Source organism: Biomphalaria glabrata, chromosome 12, assembly GCF_947242115.1.
Source record: "Biomphalaria glabrata chromosome 12, xgBioGlab47.1, whole genome shotgun sequence".
Classification (NCBI taxonomy): Eukaryota; Metazoa; Mollusca; class Gastropoda; family Planorbidae; genus Biomphalaria; species Biomphalaria glabrata.
Window position 1 is genome coordinate 6,572,934 of NC_074722.1, and position 24,432 is coordinate 6,597,365.

At 37.8% G+C, this 24,432-nt stretch overlaps 1 protein-coding gene across 4 annotated transcripts in view; it reads right to left on the bottom strand.

Moving 5' to 3' along the window:
- LOC106051420 (uncharacterized) overlaps positions 1 to 24,432 on the bottom strand; it is a 187,175-nt gene that overhangs the window by 147,437 nt on the left and 15,306 nt on the right. For all 4 annotated transcript variants that reach the window (XM_056007179.1, XM_056007178.1, XM_056007177.1 and 1 more), the window contains exon 3: positions 5,301 to 5,370. In XM_056007179.1, coding sequence (XP_055863154.1) covers positions 5,301 to 5,370 — 70 coding nt within the window. The remainder of the gene's footprint in view (positions 1 to 5,300; positions 5,371 to 24,432) is intronic.

A 24,432-nucleotide genomic window follows, 5' to 3' on the forward strand; every position in this document is an offset into this window, starting at 1 on the left:
ATCTTATAAATAAGAAGATAATTACGTCCTACGCATTTCATGTGTCAATCTAGTCATCCATGTTAATCAGTGACTTGAACTCTGCTAAAGGGTTAGTTTTCCTGGCTACTGAAAGATCTCATGGTACATCATACTACAGAATGGTGGGTATCATGGTAAATCATACTACAGAATGGTGGGTATCATGGTACATCATACTACAGAATGGTGGGTATCATGGTACATCATACTACAGAATGGTGGGTATCATGGTACATCATACTACAGAATGGTGGGTATCATGGTACATCATACTACAGAATGGTGGGTATCATGGTACATCATACTACAGAATGGTGGGTATCATGGTAAATCATACTACAGAATGGTGGGTATCATGGTACATCATACTACAGAATGGTGGGTATCATGGTACATCATACTACAGAATGGTGGGTATCATGGTACATCATACTACAGAATGGTGGGTATCATGGTACATCATACTACAGAATGGTGGGTATCATGGTACATCATACTACAGAATGGTGGGTATCATGGTACATCATACTACAGAATGGTGGGTATCATGGTACATCATTCTACAGAATGGTGGGTATCATGGTAAATCATACTACAGAATGGTGGGTATCATGGTACATCATTCTACAGAATGGTGGGTATCATGGTACATCATACTACAGAATGGTGGGTATCATGGTACATCATATTACAGAATGGTGTGTATCATGGTACATCATACTACAGAATGGTGGGTATCATGGTAAGTTCTAGAGGACATACTTAGAGGAGCTGGTCATGATAAGACAAACTGGACACATTTGAGCTGTACTGTATTTAGGATAACAGCAGTCATTGTCAATCACAAAATATAAGTGCTAGAGCTATTACAAAACTGACACCTCTCACAGTATCCCGCCCTCAGTACTTTAGAAAGACTGTAGCCTAAATCTAAATGAATGAGTCATGCCCAGAGACTAAGTGTCTCTGTTTAAAGTAAAACTAAACGGTGTAAACCTAAACAAAATACACTCATGTAATAATAGCATCAATCTCGACATGATAGTTTTAAAATTCCGGTGTTGTAGCAGTAATTAAGGAGACTTGATACGAAAACAAACTGCCAAGCATTGAGATAGTGTTACAATTAGAGTTCAATTCTTTTTTTTTTTAAATTTAGTTGGCAACAGTGAAATTCAATTGAGCGTCCTTGACATTGGTTTGTTGAAAACCTTGAAAACCTACAAATAGCCTCCTACAAGACATCAATTTCTTTTTTTCAGAGAAGAAATAGCAAAACCTCAATGTTATTGTTAGAGTGCACTAGGTTTTGAATAAATTGCCTAATTTTTTTTTTTAATTTTTCTATTTCATTTGAGGCCAGTAAAATCACTTCGCCTAGGGCCTCCAATTATCTAAGGCCGGCCCTGCTACAGCCCAGTGGATCTCATGATCATATCGCAAGATAGCCTGTTCTACGTTTTTATCGGGATTTTAAGGGCATCACTGAGTCCATCCACTGAGTCCATCTAACGCTTATGGGTACCTGGCATTAGTTGGCGAAAAGTAAAAACAGTTGGTTGTTGTACTGTCCGCATGACACCCTCGTTAATCTTCGGCCACAGAAACAGATGACCTTTTACACAATCTGCCGAACCTGCCCTATAGATCGCAAGATCTGAAACGGGAATTTTTTACATAAAATATGATAAGATCGGGGCCCTTCAAGATCCACTTTTGACCAGGTCCACAATTTAGGACGTGTCAAATAGTTTTGTTCCCTCTTTCAGAATGGAGCAGAAAATGTCCGATTCGATTCCGATTTCGATTACGTATCGTTTAACTATATAGCCATCACGCTTCATAGGATATGAAAGTATCACTTTAACTTCGATGCTTTTATAATTGGTAAACAACTAATAATAAAATTAAGCTTTGTAAAAAAACATATCCGAAATATGGAGTCTGTCTCACTTTGAGATGATTTAATCGTATTGAAGTTTCTTCTTGAAACTGTCAGGTAGAGTAGAGTCTTCGGCCCTTGGAACTTGGAACTCCAGGCCAGCAAAAGTGAACAAGAGCTCCATCTCACCGGCCTGAATGAGAACAGTGTACACTGTTCTGTCTGGCGGGGTGTCAGACTCGCGGCCAGAGACCGCGTGTACAGGGACCCTTTCCTTTTTTCTATACCAGGCTAACCGTGCAGGACATGCCATTTATGTAACGGCCCCTTGAGGAACAGCGCCTGGATTGTGACATCACAATGTTGTGGGAGCTTTTTTACAACTCCGCACAGTGCAATGAGGATGCTCTCGCACCCCCTTAGGCACCCCCACGGGAGTCTTGTTTTGAGTTTAAACTAGTCTACATCATATGCCAGGTCCTCGTGTCAAGTAGAGCCAAATCTAATCAGGAAAAGCCTATCGAACCTGGAGAATTCAAAATGATTTAAAACTGAAGATCAGCTGCTCGTTCACCGTGTGTTCTACTTTCCTCTTTTACGTTTAAAGTGAATTGCAAGTAAGTTGCAACACAAATTTAATAAAATAACAAAAACCTATTTCAAAATGAATGTACAACTTACAAGTATATCAACATTTAAACGTTCATTATTCCAAGATAAAGAATAATACAGGGCATAAAAAACTAAACGTAATCCAATGAACAAATCACATCCTCACATCAAGAGTTTTGAAACATTAAGTGCAGGATCAGAGGTGACCCTCTCTTTTCCTCTTGGAATGTAATCCACTTAAACCATCCACTCGGTCCAGCACACACACACACCACAATGACACACAGGCATCCACACCCACATAGCAGATGCCACAACGGCGACCTAACAGTTGGTATCGTATTCATTTTTTAGAACAACAATCCTTGGTTTTACAATACATGATCATGTGCGAGTGGATGTGTGTGTGTGTGTGTGTTTGTGTGTTTGAATGAAAACACGCATACATGCTAGTGTTGAGTGTGTATATGTGCGTGTGTTTAAATTAATGATGCTAATGAAAGAGGATACATTGTATAATTGTGACATGAACCAGTGGCGACCTATCTCTCTCTTTATGGTTGGTTTGAGAGGGGCTCTTGACATATCACTAGCATTAACAAAATAGGGATCACTAGAAAACAGGGAACACTAGAAAACAGGGAACACTAGAAAACAGGGAACACTAGAAAAACAAACAGGGATCACTAGAAAACAGGGAACACTAGAAAACAGGGAACACTAGAAAACAGGGAACACTAGGAAACAGGGAACACTAGAAAACAGGGAACACTATAAAACAGGGAACACTAGAAAACAGGGATCACTAGAAAACAGGGAACACTAGAAAACAGGGAACACTAGAAAACAGGGATCACTAGAAAACAGGGAACACTAGAAAACAGGGAACACTAGAAAACAGGGAACACTAGAAAACAGGGAACACTAGAAAAACAAACAGGGATCACTAGAAAACAGGGATCACTAGAAAACAGGGATCACTAGGAAACAGGGAACACTAGGAAAACAAACAGGGATCACTAAAAAAGCAAACAGGGATCACTAGGAAAGCAAACAGGGATCACTAGGAAAGGAAACAGCGATCACTAGGAAAGCAAACAGGGATCACTAGGAAAGCAAACAGGGATCACTAGGAAAGCAAACAGGGATCACTAGGAAAGCAAACAGGGATCACTAGGAAAGCAAACAGGGATCACTAAAAAAGCAAACAGGGATCACTAGGAAAGGAAACAGGGATCACTAGGAAAGCAAACAGGGATCACTAGGAAAGCAAACAGGGATCACTAGGAAAGCAAACAGGGATCACTAAAAAAGCAAACAGGGATCACTAGGAAAGCAAACAGGGATCACTAGGGAAAATAGAACAGGGATCACTAGGATAAAAAACGGCTGATGGAAAATAGTTGGTGGGGGGGGGGGGACCTTTTTTTTTAGGAAACAAAATAGCTAAAGGTAAAAACTAATTAAAGACCAACCAACAAAGGAATTTTCCTTTTTTTTTTTTAATGTAAGTCTAGTTACCGAGACTGTACGCAGCTTACAAAATGTTTTAAAATACAACTCAATAAATCTTGTCTACTGAAATAAACTGCCATATCCGGTGTGCGAGTATTTACAGAGCTGGCATTCCTCTGGGAGTGTCCTCATCTTTAAGACTGACATAAAACAAGAAAATAATATAAAAAAAAAAAAAGATTCACTATGGCTGGACGTGTGGCATGCGCTTTGAGCTGTCGTCACGATAGCCCATAGTTCAAAACCAGCTCAATTTCCTGCCTGAGGTTTGGGCTGGGGGGGGGGAGGGTATTAATTATGTCTGAAGGAACAACCGAAACAAAGAAAACAAAACAAAACCTTGTTTTAAAAAAGCATCTACCAACTATGTCTTTCTGTCTGGTACAAATCGTGTACACGGTATTTCTCCCACTTCCCATTCTCAGATCAAGTTAAAACTTTTCACTATTATTCATTGTCGATGACAACACATCAATCAATCAAAACATTAACCAATTAGTTAATTAATTAGTAATAGTAAATTAATTTTGGTTTGTAAAAGGGAAGTAGATCTTGCAGTATTGAGATATATGGAAGTAATTGTGCGGTTCTTTCAGTTTTATAACCTTTCTTTTTAATTTTTTTTTCAAAATACTACTTTTTTTTTCCTCCTACTGCCTTTCGAACATGCAACATGTCTTAAATAATCCGGAACTACCTATGATTAAGTCGAACTTCTATAAACAATGATGTTACCAGCAAAGTGTCAAATCCAAGTTTCTATAGAATGCTTGGAGATTTCAGGCAAAGAAGGAAAGGATTTCTCAATTTCTTACATTACCTAGGCATTGTATAGGACACAGACTTCACACAGACACAGATTTGACTCAGACACAGACACAGACTCAAAAACAGATTTGACTCAAAAACAGAAACAGACTTGACTCAAACAAAGACACAAACTTGATTCAAACACAGACTTGACTCAAACACAGACATAGACTTGACTCAAAAAACAGACTTGACTGAAACACAGACACACACAGACTGACAAAATCACAGACTTGACAAAAACATAGAGACACAGACTTGGCAAAAACACAGACTTGACAAAAACATAGAGACACAGACTTGACAAAAACACAGACTTGACAAAATCAGATTTGACACAAACACAAAATTTACAAAAGCACAGACTTGACACAAACACAGATACAGACTTGACACAAACACAGACTTTATTCAGACACAGACTTGACACAAAAACAGACTTGACACAGACGTGACATACCTTTTTCGCTCCCTCTCCTTAGAGAAAGACTCCTGTCAATGTCCTTCATATTGTCCTGTCTCTTGTTGTCCTGGGAATAAAAGAAAGTGTTAGAGAAGTTCAACACTCACCCTAACCTATATAACATTACATAGATGATGTTCACATCAACTGACTTATCTCAGGGTCTCAAAGGAGAACTTTCCATTTATAAATTGTCTTTATGTAGTATGTATGATGTTTGTACTGTAAAAAAAACAAACTCCCAGCTCCCAAGCTCCATAAAAACACACAAAAGAAACATTGTTAAAGTTTATTTACATCTCATTATGCAGCACTAAAGTTGGCAGCAGTAGTATATCACTAAAGTTGGTAGCAGTAGTATAGCACTAAAGTTGGCAGCAGTAGTATAGCACTAAAGTTGGCAGCAGTAGTATAGCACTAAAGTTGGCAGCAGTAGTATAGCACTAAAGTTGGCAGCAGTAGTATAGCACTAAAGTTGGCAGCAGTAGTATAGCACTAAAGTTGGCAGCAGTAGTATAGCACTAAAGTTAGCAGCAGTAGTATAGCACTAAAGTTGGCAGCAGTAGTATAGCACTAAAGTTGGCAGCAGTAGTATAGCACTAAAGTTAGCAGCAGTAGTATAGCACTAAAGTTGGCAGCAGTAGTATAGCACTAAAGTTGGCAGCAGTAGTATAGCACTAAAGTTGGCAGCAGTAGTATAGCACTAAAGTTGGCAACAGTAGTTATCTCGTAGTCTCCATCGGACGACATATTTATAAATTCTGTTTTCGAAATTACATTTATTGTACGTTCATACGAGAAATGGTCTCTATTTTAATTAATTTTGTTTTAGAAATAATTTTAAAAATTGAAAAAGACACTTTGTAAGATGAGCCAAGGTATCTAGCATTTAACCTAACCTTACAGTCTTCAGACATTGAAAGCTATGATTAGAAAGATACACACTCTTCGATCACAATAAGAGTATTTGAGTAGAAGTGTGGTATATTGGTACACGAGAAATCTTTGACTATTTATATTCACTAAAAGCAAAATCTTGTTTAAACATATTTTTATTAGATTAGTTCATTGTAGACATTCATCCCAAACACAGTTAATGGACAGGGAAATAAAAATTGGACAGTTGGTCGAGATCATGAACAACAAACGTTCTAGACTGTAGACAACTGGTCTAGATAGTAGACAACTGGTCTAGATTGTAGATCACTGGTCTAGATTGTAGATCACTGGTCTAGATAGTAGACAACTGGTCTAGATTGTAGATCACTGGTCTAGATTGTAGACCACTGGCCTAGATTGTAGATCACTGGTCTAGATTGCGGACAATAATGTTGTCTAGACTCTAGATAATGGAGATGGACTGGTATAGATTCTGGACATAACTCGTTTAGATTGTGGACAACATCTGGTCCATACATTTTTCATAGGATTCTACTAAACGATACTTCATTGAATGTCAAATAATAATGTCCACCCCACCTCCCCCTTTTTTTTTGTCTCTGTACACCAACAACAGCCCCCCACATAATGAATAATGTCCGGAGTTGTCTAGAGTAGAAACTTTATACATCATGCAGCTCGAGTCAGCGCTCAGTAAAATAAGAAAAACATCAAGTCTTAAACTACAATGCACACACAAACACACACACAAACACAAGCGCAAACACACAAACACAAACACACACACAAACACAAGCACACGCACAAACGCAAGCACAAACACACAACTAACACAAGCCCACACACACACAAACGCAAGCATAAACACACGCAAGCGCAAACACACACACAATCACAAGCACAAACACACACACAAACACAAGCACAAACACACACAATCACAAGCACACACAATCACCAACACACACACAAACACAAGCACACACACAAACACAAGCACAAACACACACAAACACAAGCAGACACAATCACAAGCACACACACAAACACAAGCACAAACACACACAAACACAAGCACACACAATCACAAGCACACACACAAACACAAGCACAAACACACACAATCACAAGCACACACAATCACAAGCACACACACAAACACAATCACAAGCACACACAATCACAAGCACACACACAATCACAAACACACACAATCACAAGCACACACAATCACAAGCACACACACAATCACCAACACACACAATCACAAGCACAAGCACACACAATCACAAGCACACACACAATCACAAACACACACAATCACAAGCACAAACGCACACACATAAAGTTCCTTCGTGTACTTCTTTTATGGTCAGTGTAGAAACCTGGGTGAAGGGAGGTGCAAGAATCAAAGTCCACATTTCTATCCGCCCACCCCCCCCTCCACCCCCACACACCCATGAAGTCCCCTCCCCAACATCTATATGTAATAACCTGAATATTCAAAGTTAACAACATATGCTGCACGTGCTGTTAAAATTAAGTTAAAGGTTAATGATTTATAACTTTAAAAAAAACTTACTTTTATTAAGTTATCTGATCATTATTTTTTATATTACCAAGCGCTTTACTGTTCAGCCACCACGCCTCATTCTGACCTATTATAGTTCGCGATATGATACTTAACATTGTGATTTTACAGCGATATTTATTCATGAAACAATCCAAAACCTTTATTATAACATGTTTAGTGGGTGGGGTGGGAGAGAGTGGGAGAATGTAACTATACCACAGCATATAGTATAGTGTAAAAAAAAACACAATATTTTAAAAGCTTTTTTTTAAATCAGAGCTTTTAGTGCCAAAAAGTAAAGCGACAAAGTGTCAAGCGACTAAACGTACAGCGACAAAGTGGCAGGCGACAAAACGTAAAGCGACAAAGTGGCTGGCGACAAAACGACCCACTTAAAAAGGGCTGCTCCTAAACGTGCACTGACACCACTGCAGGCCCCACCGGGTCAGCGCTAACATAGAGCACTCCCATAGACCAAGCTGACTAAAGGGAGGGGGTTGTGAATATACTGTTTTGGTCGGGGGAGAGGCGAGGCCTCACTAGTAAAAGTTTGAAAACAACACTGCCCTAGTATAAAATATACCCAAATGTTGCTTGTAAGTTGAAGCTCCGGTAACGCCTCTGGCTGTGATAACGTAACGCATTACATTCAGGGGAGGGAGGAAAAAAAAAAGACAATCACGTTGTTTGGGCCCTCTCTCTTCAACTATCAAAGGACGCATTAGTCGAGTTATCCCCCGTGAAATTTCAGCTCAGATAACATTGATAAGCTCCCCTTTAGTTCACACATTTTAATACAAGGCTTGCTGTTTGTTGAATACCCTCGCACCAAACGCTCTCAATCAGTAAGCCTAGTTAGTATCTACCATAGGTTAGAGATTAACAGACGTAGCGAGGGGCGGGCACAACATTGTAAAACTTCGATCGTATCATTTTTCTATTTTCTACTCAACAGGTGTTCATGGGCGTGGCGTTTCTCAACAAAAAGGGGTGCGTCGGACAGGTAGGGTAACATTTAAATGCTTGTTTCAGAAAATGTTTACCAGGAGATGGTGGGACCAGGTCATTTATTGTCCATGGCATTTTCCTAACACTAAAGATTTCGTGAAAACGCTTGGCTAAAACGCTAGGACTTGAAAGATGGAGCTACAAGTCATTTCTACTCAGAAGCTATAGCGTTTATATGTCAAGTTACAATTAGGAATTGAACGTAAACGGTCTCTTCAGGGGCGTAACATCCATGGCGCGAAGGGGTTCTATGAACCCGGGCCATGAGCACCTTGCTACGCCACTGGGTCTCTTGTGTCTTCGGAGACGATAAATGAACCAAGGACAATCTTGAGCCTAATGTCAAGGACTCGTGGATTGCCTAAACATATAGCTCACGACTTCACTGGTGCGATCTCAAAAAAAAAAAAAATCTATACAATACACTTGGTACCAACTCAAGGTCAAAAGGAGGGATCCTGTCAGAATGAAGAAACCTGTCAGAATGATTGATGATTGAATCTGTCAGAATGATTGAACCTGTTGCTTAAAAAAAAAAGAAGATAATCACGTCCTACGCATTTCACGTGTCAATCTAGTCATGCATGTAAATCAATGACTTAAACTCTGCTAAGTCGTTGGGTTTCATGGCTGATTCAGGCAACCCATTCCATTCTCTTATGGCACTAGAGAAGAAGCAGCACTTGTACGAATGTGTTCTAGCATATGGAATAAGAAATGTGTCTCTTTGTGTCTTTTTGAGTATTTCATAAGTTTTTGTTTTTCTATTTGTAAGTTACGGTTTACTACGTTACTAGTACCACATACATAAAGAGTGCTTGCAATTAGTACCACATACCTAAAGAGTGCTTGCAATTAGTACCACATACCTAAAGAGTGCTTGCAATTAACATCCAATGGTTAAATTATGTTTTACGAGATAATGTGTCCTCATTGGACCATGGTTACACTAGCACGCTCTACTGCTCAGAGTTTACAATTCATTCTTTCGTTTATTCTGTATTACATTTAAATAAAACATATTCAATATGCGTGGGGGTCATCTGCGCCCCCGCCAAATTGCCCCCCCCCCCCTTTTTTTAAACCAACAACACGGGAACAGTTTTATCAAACTACAATGACCAACAAAGACACATTGTGACTGACAGAATCACGCAAGAAGTCAAAACATAGGCTATAATCCAACCAATCAAATCCCACAATTCCATTCACTTCTCTCGGTGCCATTGAACGCATAAAATCTCGCACGCCTCGCTGGAGATCTAAACGAGAATTATCAATCAAGCGCGTAGAGCGGTGACGCGCAAAATATTAAACGTACATAAAACACGACGACATTTTTTGATAGAGATTTATACAAATAAAGACATCGTTACAAAGAAAAGAAAAAGTCGCATGAAGTTTTGATCACAGACCTATATATATATTATACCTAGACTGGAAAACGGAAACTTATTCTTATCCAATAATGATCAGATCACAGACCTATATATATAGATTGTCATGTACGTAACTCGTTTTCAAGCTGTAAGGGAAATTGCCCCGAATTTAGGAAAATCAATCTTTTCTGTCTTAGAAAAGTAATGATCTTTAGTTTTCAAAGTTTAGAAATAATGCAATAGCATTTCGCGGCTTTTATATAGGATGGGCTATTTATCACAGAATTATATATTCACTCAAATCTATGAAATAAAACCGTTTCCTGTTAGTTTCCATTGAGATAATGTTTCGAAAATTCTAGATTGAAATAATTCACGTCTGCTGATTTTAATCATTTTATGTACATTTAAATATATTGATTACCTAGATCTTTCTAGATTATGTATCTAAAAATTGCAAAATAGTAATTATGAGACGAGAGTGGTCTTATTTTTTTTATTTTTTTATGTTTAATTACTACATCTAGATCTAAAAATTAAATTAGGCCTTTACGTTACATAGGTTTGAGTTAAAAAAAAAAGACTTTACTTCTTATAACTACTTTACAAAATAACGCCTGTTTTTTAGTCGAGTTCTTTGGCGGTAGAAAATAAATTGGAACGCTTTAAAAGCTTTTAAGGACTTCTAAATGACCTGCTAACTACTGTCAAGAAAACGCAAACTAAAATTCTATGGCCATATCACAAAGTCTACAGGGCTCGCAAAAAAGGGATTAGTACAAGGAAAAAGAAGAAGAGGCAGATAGAGAAAGCGATGGGGAAGACAGCATAAAGGAATAGGTGGACCTGCTATTGAGAGAGATTCTGTCCAAGGCAAATGACAGAGAGGAATGGAGTAGGACGGTCAACAGATCTTGTGTGGTGCCCCAACGGTCCAACAGACCAACCCTTTACATTTTCATTTGGAAGATCCTGTTTACACCTCAAGCAATAAAACTCAGTGTGATATTCACCGGATACACCTAATAGCTTTCATAGGTGAAGGTGAATTGTCGATTTCAAGCAATGTCAAGGATGTTACATAAAAAGATCACCGTTGCCAAATTTAAATAATTCAAATCAGCTTGGGCTACAAGGAAACGAGTTTAGAAATTTGAGTTTCCAGCTCTAAATAAGTGCCCACAGTGAATTTATCGTAAGGCATTTCGATTGCATGTCTAATCAACAATTCCTGTTTTATTAGTGCGAGGCCAGAACGATACCACTCCCCTCTCCGTTGTTTAGTGTCAAAGTGAGGCCCCTTTCCATAGGCGTGGCCGTCTGAGACCTTAATGTATTACACTCGCTTGAAACATTTTGAAGAAAACAAGAGATGAGATAAAACAAACAAAATGTCTTTTTAAAAAATCCATTTCTACACAAATACGAAAAATATACACTTCGGATGTAGTGGAGATTTTCATCTTTCGCAGACAACTATAAATAACTAGCTTTTTTAGGGTGTATCCTGTGTCTTCTTATCTTATATAATACAGACGTTACTTCAAAAAAGAAGATGATTACGTCCTACGCGTCATGCATTCAGTCATGCATATTAACCAATGACCTAAATTCTGCCAAGTCACTGGTTTTCCTGGCTAGCTCAGGCAACCCATTCCATGCTCTAATAGCACTAGGGAAGAAGGAGTATTTGTACAAATTTGTCCTAGCATATGGGACGAGAAATGAAAACATGAGAGTCGGACATAAGCTCCAAATGAAGGGTAACGCCCATGCTCTTGATATTACCGAGAAGACAACGCTCTAGTTGCTGAAAAGTTGTCTTCTAACTTGTTGCCCAGTATGTGAGGTTGTCATTTACCTCTACTGGTTAGTACTAACAGACTGAAGCTTTCACCTTCCGTAAGTATGATAGGTTCTTAAATCTGGTTGGGTGGCTTGCCTGGATCGTGTGATATGCGCTCAGGACTGTCTTCAAGTTTTTTTTTTTCAATCTGTTTTTATTGGGTTTTTTTTTTTATCTGTCTTTCTGGTTCTAATTTTGAACACGTTATTTCCCCCACACCTAATCTCGGATCAAGTTGACATTTGGCACAGCTATTTCTTTATCTAACGAAACATGAATTAATAAAAACAAATATTAACCAATTAGCCAATACGTTACTAGTAATTAATTATTTTGCTTGATGCCAAAAAGGGAAATTAATCCTTAAAAGATATGGCTAAATATGTATTTTTCCCCCTTTAGATAATTGTACAATATTTCTCCCACATTCTCTGATCAAGTTAAAACTTTAAAATGGCATTGTCTTCGATTCCAAAGGTTAAGGAATGCGTGCAGTGATTTACATGGCCCAATTTACACAATTGTTTATTGTACCTAACAAAACACGAATCAATAAAAGAAAAATTAATCAATTGATTATTGATAATTAATTATTTAGGTTGATATCGAAAAGGGAAAAAAATTCTTCATTATTGAGAGATACAATTTTGTTTTTGTGATATATTTTATATTTTGCTTTCTCAAAGACGTTCGATCAAGACAGCGCAGAAGCTACTCTAGTTTCTTTGACATTGACACCCTTAAGAAGTGAGAGTGCTCTATTAGTCACATAATCTGCTAATGTCTCTAAAAGTGTTTCTCCTTGTAACCAAACTTGGGAATTAGTTCGTTGTCAATTCAATGGAATGACGTCATGTGTTTATGTGTACTTGTTTTTAACGAGGAACTCTTTTTATGTGAAGTGATTGCGAGAGAGTTGAACGGACTCGGTAATAACAAGCCAGCTCAGATAGGATACGTTTGGAACGTGATGGGAATAGGCTATTAAACAAAGTGACAGAGAAAGGAAGAGAGAGAGAAAGATAGAGGGAAAGGAAGAAAGAGAGAAAGGAAGAAAGAGAGAGAGGGGGGAAGGAAGAGAGAGAAAGAGAGAGAGAGAAAGAGAGAGAGAAAGAGAGAGAGAAAGAGAGAGAGAGAGAAAGAGAGAGAGGGGAAGGAAGAGAGAGAAAGAGAGAGAGAGAGAAAGAGAGAGAGACAGAGAGAGAGAGAGAGAGAAAGGAAGAAAGAAAGAAAGAGAGAAATGAAGAAAGAGTGAAAGAGAAAGAAAGGAAAAGAAAGAAAAAAGATAGAGAGAAAAGAGAAAAATTTAAAAAAATATAAAAGAGAGAAAATAGAAAGAATGTGACAGAAAGTGGGACTAAAAAAAAAGAGAGAAAGAGAGAGAAAGATTGACAGAAAAAAAAGTAAGAACGAAAAGACATACAGAAAAAAAACTACTTTAAAAAAAAACTATTAAGTGTAATTATATCAATTAGTTTAGAGTTTAGATCATTCATGTAATTAAATGTGTAATAGCTCTAGAGACTCTAGACTAACAACGATAAATTTGTCGATTAGAAATGTTTTTACCAATTGTTTTTGTTGAACTTTTTTTTTTTGCTTTATGCTTTCTCGATACGCTTTGATTCCATCGCTTGTCTGGACCAGTTGGGAACATTTGGGGACGGGAAGGAGGTTCAGGAATATGGACCAGCTGTGGAAAAGAAGGGGGTATCTGGGTGAATGTTACCGTGATCGCCTTTTATATGCATTAATAAAAAAAAATGTTGTGCGGCTTAAATTTGAGATCGGGCCGCAAGCCTTTTCAAGGAGACTCGTTCAACTTTCCCCTGTTCGATACCGAACATAATAATTAATTACCGATTGTTAACTAATTTGGTAAATTTTTTGATTGATTCTTTTTTTTTTTTTTTTGTCAGCTGCTAGAAATAATTATGTAAAAATTCAAACTGATCCGAGATTGTGTGTGGGAGAAATAGCGTGAGCAAACTTTTGACCAGACAGACACGGTGAGTTGAGCTTTGTAAAGAGAAAGAGAGAGAGAGAGAGAATAATGAAAAGGTAGCAAGAAAGGAGTAACCAGGGAGAGACTACAGAGTTGATACGAAGTCACGAATAAGTCACAGAGACACTGAGGTGGTGGAGTATGGTGGTCACAGAGAAACTGAGTTGGTGGAGTATGGTGGTCACAGAGACACTGAGGTGGTGGAGTATGGTGGTCACAGAGACACTGAGGTGGTGGAGTATGGTGGTCACAGAGACACTGAGGTGGTGGAGTATGGTGGTCACAGAGACACTGAGGTGGTGGAGTATGGTGGTCACAGAGAAACTGAGGTGGTGGAGTATGGTGGTCACAGAGACACTGAGTTGGTGGAGTATGGTGGTCACAGAGACACTGAGGTGGTGGAGTATGGTGGTCACAGAGACACTGAGGTGGTGGAGTATGGTGGTCACAGAGACACTGAGGTGGTGGAGTATGGTGGTCACAGAGACACTGAGGTGGTGGAGTATGGTGGTCACAGAGACACTGAGGTGGTGGAGTATGGTGGTCACAGAGACACTGAGGAGGTGGAGTATGGTGAACGTTAAAGAAGGAGTGTCCAAAGTCCCAAGAGGTGAAATAACCATGAGGTCAAGTTTGGGAGGTAGACCTAGATCTAGTCTACGGGAGAAGTGCATACACTGCCAGGCTTGAACCGCTGGTGTGACAGTTTGACAGCATCGGTGTCAGTAAATCGTGACATATGGTTTGAATGGTGCCACAAGTCAAGAGGGGTGTGTGTGTGCCACGAAAAGAAATATTACAGCAACACTCAAATATTATCAACACTCAAGTTAAGATCAACATACACGCTGATACATCAGGGCTCATTTGGACTTAAGGCTTTAATAAAAACAATGGAGAATGTTTGCATAGATTTAAATTTAAATTCCCCCCAAAATTATGTCTTTTGTTCTCGGAATTATTAATAATTAATGCAAACTCTATTTCCCTTTCTTTCTCTGTCTCTTTCCACCTCTCTGTCTGTCTGTCTCTTTCTCTGTCTGTCTGTCTGTCTGTCTGTCTCTCTCTCTCTCTCTCTTTGACAACCGAAAACAGACACCTTATAGTAGACTTAGTAAACTGTATTCTTAATTAAAAAAAAACGTATTTTAAAAATGAAATAATAATTATTATTATATTATTATTATATTATTATTATTACTATTATTATTATTATGTTAAAAACGATCTATTATTTATTCTCTGGCATTGCCAGGGTCGACCTTTGTTAGTGTCAGTGTTAATGTCAGTTAACAGTGTCCACTGAGATCTTTTCTGGAGATGTGGCAGGTCTGCAGCAGTACTGCCCTCTGACAGGCAACGAGAATCTTTTTAGGCAGGCTTAGGACATTGAAGGTATCTGCGTGGTCAGTTGTCATTATCCGCTCGGTTATATAACAACAAAGTATATTGTTATTCTTAGTATTCTAGACAACTTCCTTCAAATGATGTTTATAGGTACGACATGGTTGACTAAATAGAAATATCTGAAGTCTATTTTACAATTTAAAAAAGGTGCCGGATGTAATATAAGGTGTATAGGCCACACTAAAAACTAACTATGACCTGAAGGGCCGCAGCCAAAAATCAGTTGGAAAACATAGCCTACTAATTTTATGTAAATTAGAAACAATACAATAGAATACAATAATTAATGGAATGCCTGTCCCTTAGTTAGCTAAATTTGTAGTGCTATTTTGTTAATTAAAAATTACTATGATTACGCATTATTTTCGTTGTCCTGATGCTTGACATATTTTCTAGGATACAATTTTATTAATGTCAGGTTGAAGTTTGTTTGTCACTGACACTTTCATCACTGACGACAAATTTTGATCACGTAATCTCGAACGGTGAGATGTTTTTTTTAGATTTCATTATGGAAAAGAACTGCTGACAGAGATAAGTCCTTTCAAAAATAGCAAGAATTCTATCAGCAAATTTCCGAAATTCAACGTACCGTTCAGGTAAATAACTGCACAATTTTGACCCTTCTATATACTGCGCTTTCAAACAAAAATCTGTCAGCTCTAGTTGCACATTATCAGCAGCATTTTTGAGGAGCCAATGAGAATGGAGATACAAACAACGAACATCCGTGCTCGTATGAAACGAAGTCAAGAACACGGTCATTGAAAGCATCTACTAACAATTCCAGGTGTAGGGCATATCTACCAAATGTTGCAGCCGTATTTTAATCTTTTTAGTTCCTGACACGCTGAGAAGTGAACAAGGTTTTCTCTTGATATTTGGTTTATCCACAGTCGTAACTTTGTTTGAAACCACTTCACATTATCACAAGCAGTTGTGACAACTTTGTCTTTACTTTAAAGTTTCGAATTCAAGTCTTGCAGGTGACCAGTGAGATCAACTGCAAATAACTAATCCTGGACCCATTTTGTGCTCACGCGATGCAAAGTACCTCTTCAATTCTTTATGACAGGAGAGCCAGTGGACTTCTGTGTAGTAGGGAACACAATCAAATTCGTATCCAATATTGACATTAAAAATTGGCGATAATTTAAGCCAGGGGCACGAATAAAATTAATAGCGATTAATAATAATTACAAAGTCAACACATCAACACTAAACCTAAAAGAGTACTTGAAAGGTTCGAAGTTAATAAATAAATGAAATTAGCACATCTAGATCAATTTAAAATAAATTTTCGTACAATTATTTGTTTTAAAAAATCTGAACATCAAAGAATACTGACTAAGTTCAAAGTTCAAGGAAGTTGATTGTTACGTTTTTTACTTTTTTCTTCAGTAAATATTTTACCTGAACATGAGTGGTGACTGTTAAACGCTTAATAATTTAACATTATTTTGATAATTCTTGAGAAGACCAAGCGGGCCGCATGCAAAGTGTTAGCGGGCTTCAATTCTTCTAGTTTTAAAAGAGTGTCTGTTTTAACCATTTCTGTGATGATAGCTTCAAAAGAAAGGATGTGTTAATATTAGAAGATATTACGTCATTGTTTGTTGTTTATGTTTTATGCGAAAGCAAAGACTCGGACGGAAATATATGTCTACCTTGATAAAGACAGTCTCGTTATTATCATTATTAAATAGTAACGTCTACAGTAATTTATTATTAATCTGTGACAACAGAACATGGTGTCAGAAGTGTTTTCAGATCTTGTGTCAGATCTGGTGTTAGATTAGGTGTCAAATCTAGTGTCACATTGCTTTAAAGTGCTGGTAACAGGTAGATTTAGATATAGTCACAAATAGTGGTTTCTAAATTGCTAAAAGTAGGCTACATTTTATTTGTGGTGTCGTTAGTTCATATTGTTAGATCTAGATCTAGACATAGAATCTAGAATCTGTACGAATAATGGAATTATTCGATCCTCCTAAACCGTTGTCACTAGACGGTAATCTATCTGAAAGATGGAAAAAATGGAGACAAAGTTTTGAACTGTTTATGGTCGCCACTGAAAAAAATACGAAGCCCGAGCCAGTGAAGAAAGCTTTATTGTTACACCTGATCGGTGAACCCGCTCGAGACATCTACAATACTTTTCAAGTATGTGAAGATGAGACTGTAGACAAAGTAATTGAAAGGTTTCAGAATTATTTTTTGCCTAAGTCCAACACTGTGTATGACAGATTTAAATTCTTTTCAAGAAAGCAGAAAGACGGAGAAACGTTTGAACAGTATTATACTGAGTTAAAGAATTTGGCAAAAGAATGCAAGTTTGACAACCTTCGAGATGAACTCATCAGAGATCGATTGGTATGTGGCATACAGTCGGATCGAGTGAGAGAGAGACTTCTGAGAGATGTAGACTTAACTTTAGAGAAGGCAGCAAGCATAATTCGTGCTGACGAGCATACCCAGAACCAAATGATAGATATGAAAGGACTACATGTGGATGCTGCTAATAAATTAAAGAAGACAGAAGATAGAAAGCCAGTCAAAACCTCACAGGGAAAAATGGCAAAGAATCATGTAACAAGTTTCATTAGAGATTGCAGATCTTCTGGTGGATCTCATGGAAAATACAATTGCCCCGCATTCGGACAGACATGCCGAAAATGTAAAAAAAGAAATCATTTCGCTGTAAAATGTCGTTCGAAACACTTCAAGGCTGTTGATTTACTGGAAGATGAAAGTCAGTCAAGCCAAGTATATGAGTTGTGGTTTGAGGCAATTGGTACTGACAACAATGTCAAAGTTTGGATGGTTGATGTCAATATTATGGGAAAAATAGTCAAAATGAAGATTGACACAGGAGCACAAGCTAATGTGATATCAGAGTCAACGTGGAACAATTTAGAAACTGATACTCAGTTAAAGAATTCAAATACTACCCTACGAGCATTGGGGGATGAAGCATTAGAACTGAAGGGAGTTGCATCGGTCACATTTAAAGTCGGCGATGTAGAAGTTAAAGATGATCTGTACGTGATCAAGAAAAGTATAAATCCTATACTAGGTCTGAAGACATCTATTGCTTTAAAACTAATTGAGGCAAAGAGAAATGTCGAAGTACACGATGTCAAGCAACAAAATGAAGTTCCACGAGTGTTGATGAAAACATATAATCAAGTAGTCGAAGGACTCGGTACATACAAAATGAAGTATCACATTAAACTGACGTCAGATGCAAAACCAGTTATTCAATGTGCGCGCAGAGTTGCACCATCACTCTATGAAGAATTAAAAAGAAAACTCACACAAATGCAACAAGATGGAGTGATCACAGAAGTTGATGAACCAACAGAATGGGTTCATAACTTGGTTATAGCAAAGAAGAAAGATAATTCTTTGAGGTTGTGTTTAGATCCCCGAGAACTGAACAAATATATAATGAGAGAACATTTCACTATATCAACATTTGATCAAACCAATAGTTCATTGGGAGCAGCAAAAGTGTTTAGTATACTTGATCAAAAGGATGCATATTGGCAAGTTGAGTTGGATGAACCAAGCTCTTATTTATGTACATTCAATACTCCGTTTGGAAGATACAGATTCTTGAGAATGCCTTTTGGTATATCCTCAGCTAGTGAAGTATTACAGAAACGTGCTTATCAAGTATTCGGAGACATACCAGGTGTACATATCATGTCAGATGACATGCTGATTGCAGCAAAAGATGAAAAAGAACATGATCAAATTTTTGAAAATGTTCTGGAGAGAGCTAGAAAGAACAATGTAAAGTTCAACAAGAACAAGATACAATATAAACTTTCTGGTGTTAATTATCTCGGAAGACAAATTGGAGCAGATGGTATTCGTCCAGATCCAGCTAAAATCAAAGCAATAATGGAGATGCCAGCACCAACAGATCGAACAGGAATTCAAAGACTGCTAGGGATGTTGAACTTTCTGTCAAGTTTCATTCCAAACATGTCAACAATTACCAGTCCATTGCGTGAATTGCTAAAGAAAGATGTATTGTGGCAGTGGAATGCAGAGCAAGAAAATGCTTTCCAACTAATAAAGAAAACACTTAGTGAAGCTCCAGTTCTGCAATTGTTTAACCCTGAAAAGCCAGTTACTATTCAGTGTGACGCTTCTTCTAATGGGTTGGGAGCATGTTTAATGCAAGAAGACAAACCAGTTGCGTATACGTCAAGATCATTGACAGAAACAGAGTGCAGATATGCACAAATAGAAAAGGAAATGTTACCTATAGTGTTTGCAGCTGAACATTTTCACCATTATATTTTTGGAAGAACTGTGACTGTACAATCAGATCACAAACCTTTGCAAACTATTGTGACTAAGCCTTTACATAAGATTTCACCAAGACTTCAGTTGATGATGTTAAGACTGTTGAGATATCAATTAACAGTAACTTACACTCCAGGTTCAAAAATGCAAATAGCTGATACGTTATCGCGTGCGTACATCAATGGTCAAGAACAATCAAATTCAAATGATGACATGGTTATGAGAATTCATAGCGCAACAGCACAGTTTCCGGGAAGTGATCAGAAGATTATTGAAATTAGAAGGAAAACTGAATCTGATGCTAAATTAAAACTTGTAATGAATTATGTCAGAGAAGGTTGGTTGGCCAAAGATAAAAACTCAAGTTCATGAAACAGTGAAAGTGTATTGGTCATTTAAAGACAGTATTCATGAAGAGAATGGAATATTGTTTTATGAGAACAGAATTATAATTCCTTCAAGTATGAGAAATGAAATTCTCGACAAGTTGCACATAGGTCATTTTGGTCTTGAGAAAACCAGATCCAAGGCAAAACAGAGTGTGTTTTGGCCAGAATTGTCTAAAGATATTTTTTCGACAATAATGAAATGCGCAACATGTGCAACGTTCAAAAGAAATAATGTGAAGGAAAAATTGCTACCTCATGCTGTACCAGACAGACCATGGAAAAAGGTTGCGACAGATTTGTTTGAATGGCGAAACAATGACTATTTGCTAGTTGTGGACTATTTCTCTAAATACCCTGAAATAAAACGACTGGAGAACAAAACAGCAGAATGTGTTATCAGGGCAATGAAAGGTATTTTTGCTAGACATGGCATACCAGAAGAAATAGTGAGCGACAATATGCCATTCAATAGCTATCAATATAGAGAGTTTGCTTCTGAATTGGGTTTCAAGATAACAACATCAAGTCCCAGATACCCTCAATCAAATGGACAAAGTGAGGTGTATGTTGGTATCGTAAAGCAGATATTCAACAAATCATACAAAAGTGGGAAAGATCTATATCTCGCTATGCTCGAGTATAGAAATACTCCGATAAGCGGACTGCTTTATTCGCCATCACAACTGCTGATGAGTAGAAGACTCAGGGACATCATTCCAACTGATCCCAAACTATTGAAACCATCGGTAGCTGAAAATGCAGAGACATTACTCAACGAACGACAGAGGAAAAGCAAAGTGAGGTACGATGCAAAAGCAAGGTTACCTAAAGACTACTCTGTCGGGGAGAAGGTGAGAGTTCGTCTAGGACAAACATGGCAGAAAGCAGTCGTCATTAAGAAACATTCATCACCCAGATCTTACATCATAAAGACAAATGATGGGAAAAAATACAGACGAAATCAACGGTTTTTAAACAAGAGCTACGAAGACGACATCTCTGGGTAGGCCTACTATGACACCGACGAAGACAATGAACAGCAAACTGTTAGAACAAAAGAAACAGACAATTATAAACCAACATCTAGAGAACTTGATGTGCAGGTCAAGACAACCAGAAGTGGTCGCGTTGTCAAAATTCCTTGTAAATATAAGTATTAAGAACTTTAAAAGGAAGGATGTGATGATAGCTTCAAAAGGAAGGATGTGTTAATATTAGAAGATATTACGTCATTGTTTGTTGTTTATGTTTTATGCGAAAGCAAAGACTCGGACGGAAATAAAAGTTAGTTATATATGTCTACCTTGATAAAGACAGTCTCGTTATTATCATTATTAAATAGTAACGTCTACAGTAATTTAGTATTAATCTGTGACAACAGAACAATTTCATCGTCCGTGTGTAATAATGTGTATTTGAGATGTTCATATTCTTGCTTCCTACGTCCCTGAGCTAATGTAGATATTAACTGGCTTTGGTGCTTGATAGAACTTTTTAGGAGTGGACATGTCTGTGTTAAATCGAAATGCGGATCATTTATATCTTTTAAGTAAGAATTTAGATTAGTAGAAACTAACTCCACGAAAAGGGGAATTTCCAACAGAGAATTGTTAAATTTCCAGTGGGATGACTTTCTTTTAATTTCTTTGTATTCAAAGTAACTAACACCGCTTTATGGTCTGTGTATTCTAGTGTTTCTTCCAAATGCGACGTCAGACTTATATGGAAGTTACTAGGAGTATGCATTCTATCTAAGCGTGTCGAGACGGGGTATGACCTGTGCACCATGGTTGTGTCACGACCCATAGGTTCTAGTGTCCTGTAAGCATCAACTAAGTTAAAATCTCTCTCTATCTCTTCTAAGAAATTAAGATTCGGAAAGGTCTTAGGAGAGGGAGGGCCCACTGCCAAAGTAGTCTGTTTATCTAATTCGGAAGTTATGTAGTTGAAGTCCCCTCCTAGAATTAACTTATCCTCTCTATAATTATTGTTTAGTGTATCGATCAAGTGTTTTTAAAAAAAAACTGCTTTTCTGCGCTCTTTGCTGGTGCGTAGATGTTTCCAAGTGTAAATGTTTGATTTCCTGATTCTACTCTACTGATCACTATTCTTCCCCTTGTGTCATTAAATGCATGCACTACTTTAAACCTGAGACTTGAAAAATAGCTACCCCTCTACACTCGTTACCTAAGCTAAACCTGCCCTCATTAGGGCCTTATGTCTGATATGTAATTTGCGTGATTTATACATCTACATCTCTACACTGGTTACCTAAGCTAAACCTGCCCTCTTTAGGGCCTTATATCTGATATGTAATTTGCGTGATTTATACATCTACATCTCTACACTGGTTACCTAAGCTAAACCTGCCCTCTTTAGGGCCTTATGTCTGATATGTAATTTGCGTGATTTATACATCTACATCTCTACACTGGTTTCCTAAGCTAAACCTGCCCTCTTTAGGGCCTTATGTCTGATATGTAATTTGCGTGATTTATACATCTACATCTCTACACTGGTTACCTAAGCTAAACCAGCCCTCTTTAGGGCCTTATGTCTGATATGTAATTTGCGTGATTTATACATCTACATCTCTACACTGGTTACCTAAGCTAAACCAGCCCTCTTTAGGGCCCTATGTCTGATGTGTAATTTGCGTGATTTATACATCTACATCTTTACACTGGTTACCTAAGCTAAACCAGCCCTCTTTAGGGCCCTATGTCTGATATGTAATTTGCGTGATTTATACATCTACATCTCTACACTGGTTACCTAAGCTAAACCTGCCCTCTTTAGGGCCTTATGTCTGATATGTAATTTGCGTGATTTATACATCTACATCTCTACACTCGTTACCTAAGCTAAACCAGCCCTCTTTAGGCCCTATGTCTGATATGTAATTTGCGTGATTTATACATCTACATCTCTACACTCGTTACCTAAGCTAAACCTGCCCTCTTTAGGACCCTATGTCTGATGTGTAATTTGCGTGATTTATACATCTACATCTCTACACTCGTTACCTAAGCTAAACCTGCCCTCTTTAGGGCCCTATGTCTGATATGTAATTTGCGTGATTTATACATCTACATCTCTACACTCGTTACCTAAGCTAAACCTGCCCTCTTTAGGGCCCTATGTCTGATATGTAATTTGCGTGATTTATACATCTACATCTCTACACTCGTTACCTAAGCTAAACCAGCCCTCTTTAGGGCCTTATGTCTGATATGTAATTTGCGTGATTTATACATCTACATCTCTACACTCGTTACCTAAGCTAAACCAGCCCTCTTTAGGGCCCTATGTCTGATATGTAATTTGCGTGATTTATACATCTACATCTCTACACTCGTTACCTAAGCTAAACCTGCCCTCTTTAGGGCCCTATGTCTGATGTGCAATTTGCGTGATTTATACATCTACATCTCTACACTCGTTACCTAAGCTAAACCTGCCCTCTTTAGGGCCCTATGTCTGATATGTAATTTGCGTGATTTATACATCTACATCTCTACACTCGTTACCTAAGCTAAACCTGCCCTCTTTAGGGCCCTATGTCTGATATGTAATTTGCGTGATTTATACATCTACATCTCTACACTCGTTACCTAAGCTAAACCTGCCCTCTTTAGGGCCCTATGTCTGATGTGTAATTTGCGTGATTTATACAGTGTGTCTATATTTGTTTCTTGGATGAATATGAAGTCTGGCTTGTATTTTCTTGATAGGTGAACAGTGTATTTTTGCTTATTCTTAATACTATGTATATTTAATGATAAAATTGTAATGTCTGTCATGACTGGGTGTAAAGGTACATTTAACCAGTTTTAGTGATTGGTTATGGGTGTCCACCCCCTCGTCTATAACCAGTGTGAGTGGAGTCTAAGGGATGTCCAATGCACTAACATCAAGACTCACGTTAGGAGGGCTCCTCCATATAAGTATCTCTACCTTTTGACTCTTCCTTTTCGATTTTGACGGAGACCCAGGAGAGAATTTAATTTGAATGTTCTCCATTTTCAATTGTTTGACATTTAACATCATTTTTTTTTTTTTTTTTTTTTTTTTAAACTTATATTCTAAGTTGCGAATACGGTTAATATTTCGTTGAATATTGTTTTATTATCTACACAATTTTCAACAACGATTCATATTTGCTACATGTTGATAAAGGGAAACAACCGTTAAAACTGTTCAGCCTCCAAGGAGTAGGTTATCTTATCTTGATGTTAAATGATCGTCTAGGCAAGAAACCCCCTGCCCCCCCCCACCCCAAAAAAAAACACTATTTTTTTA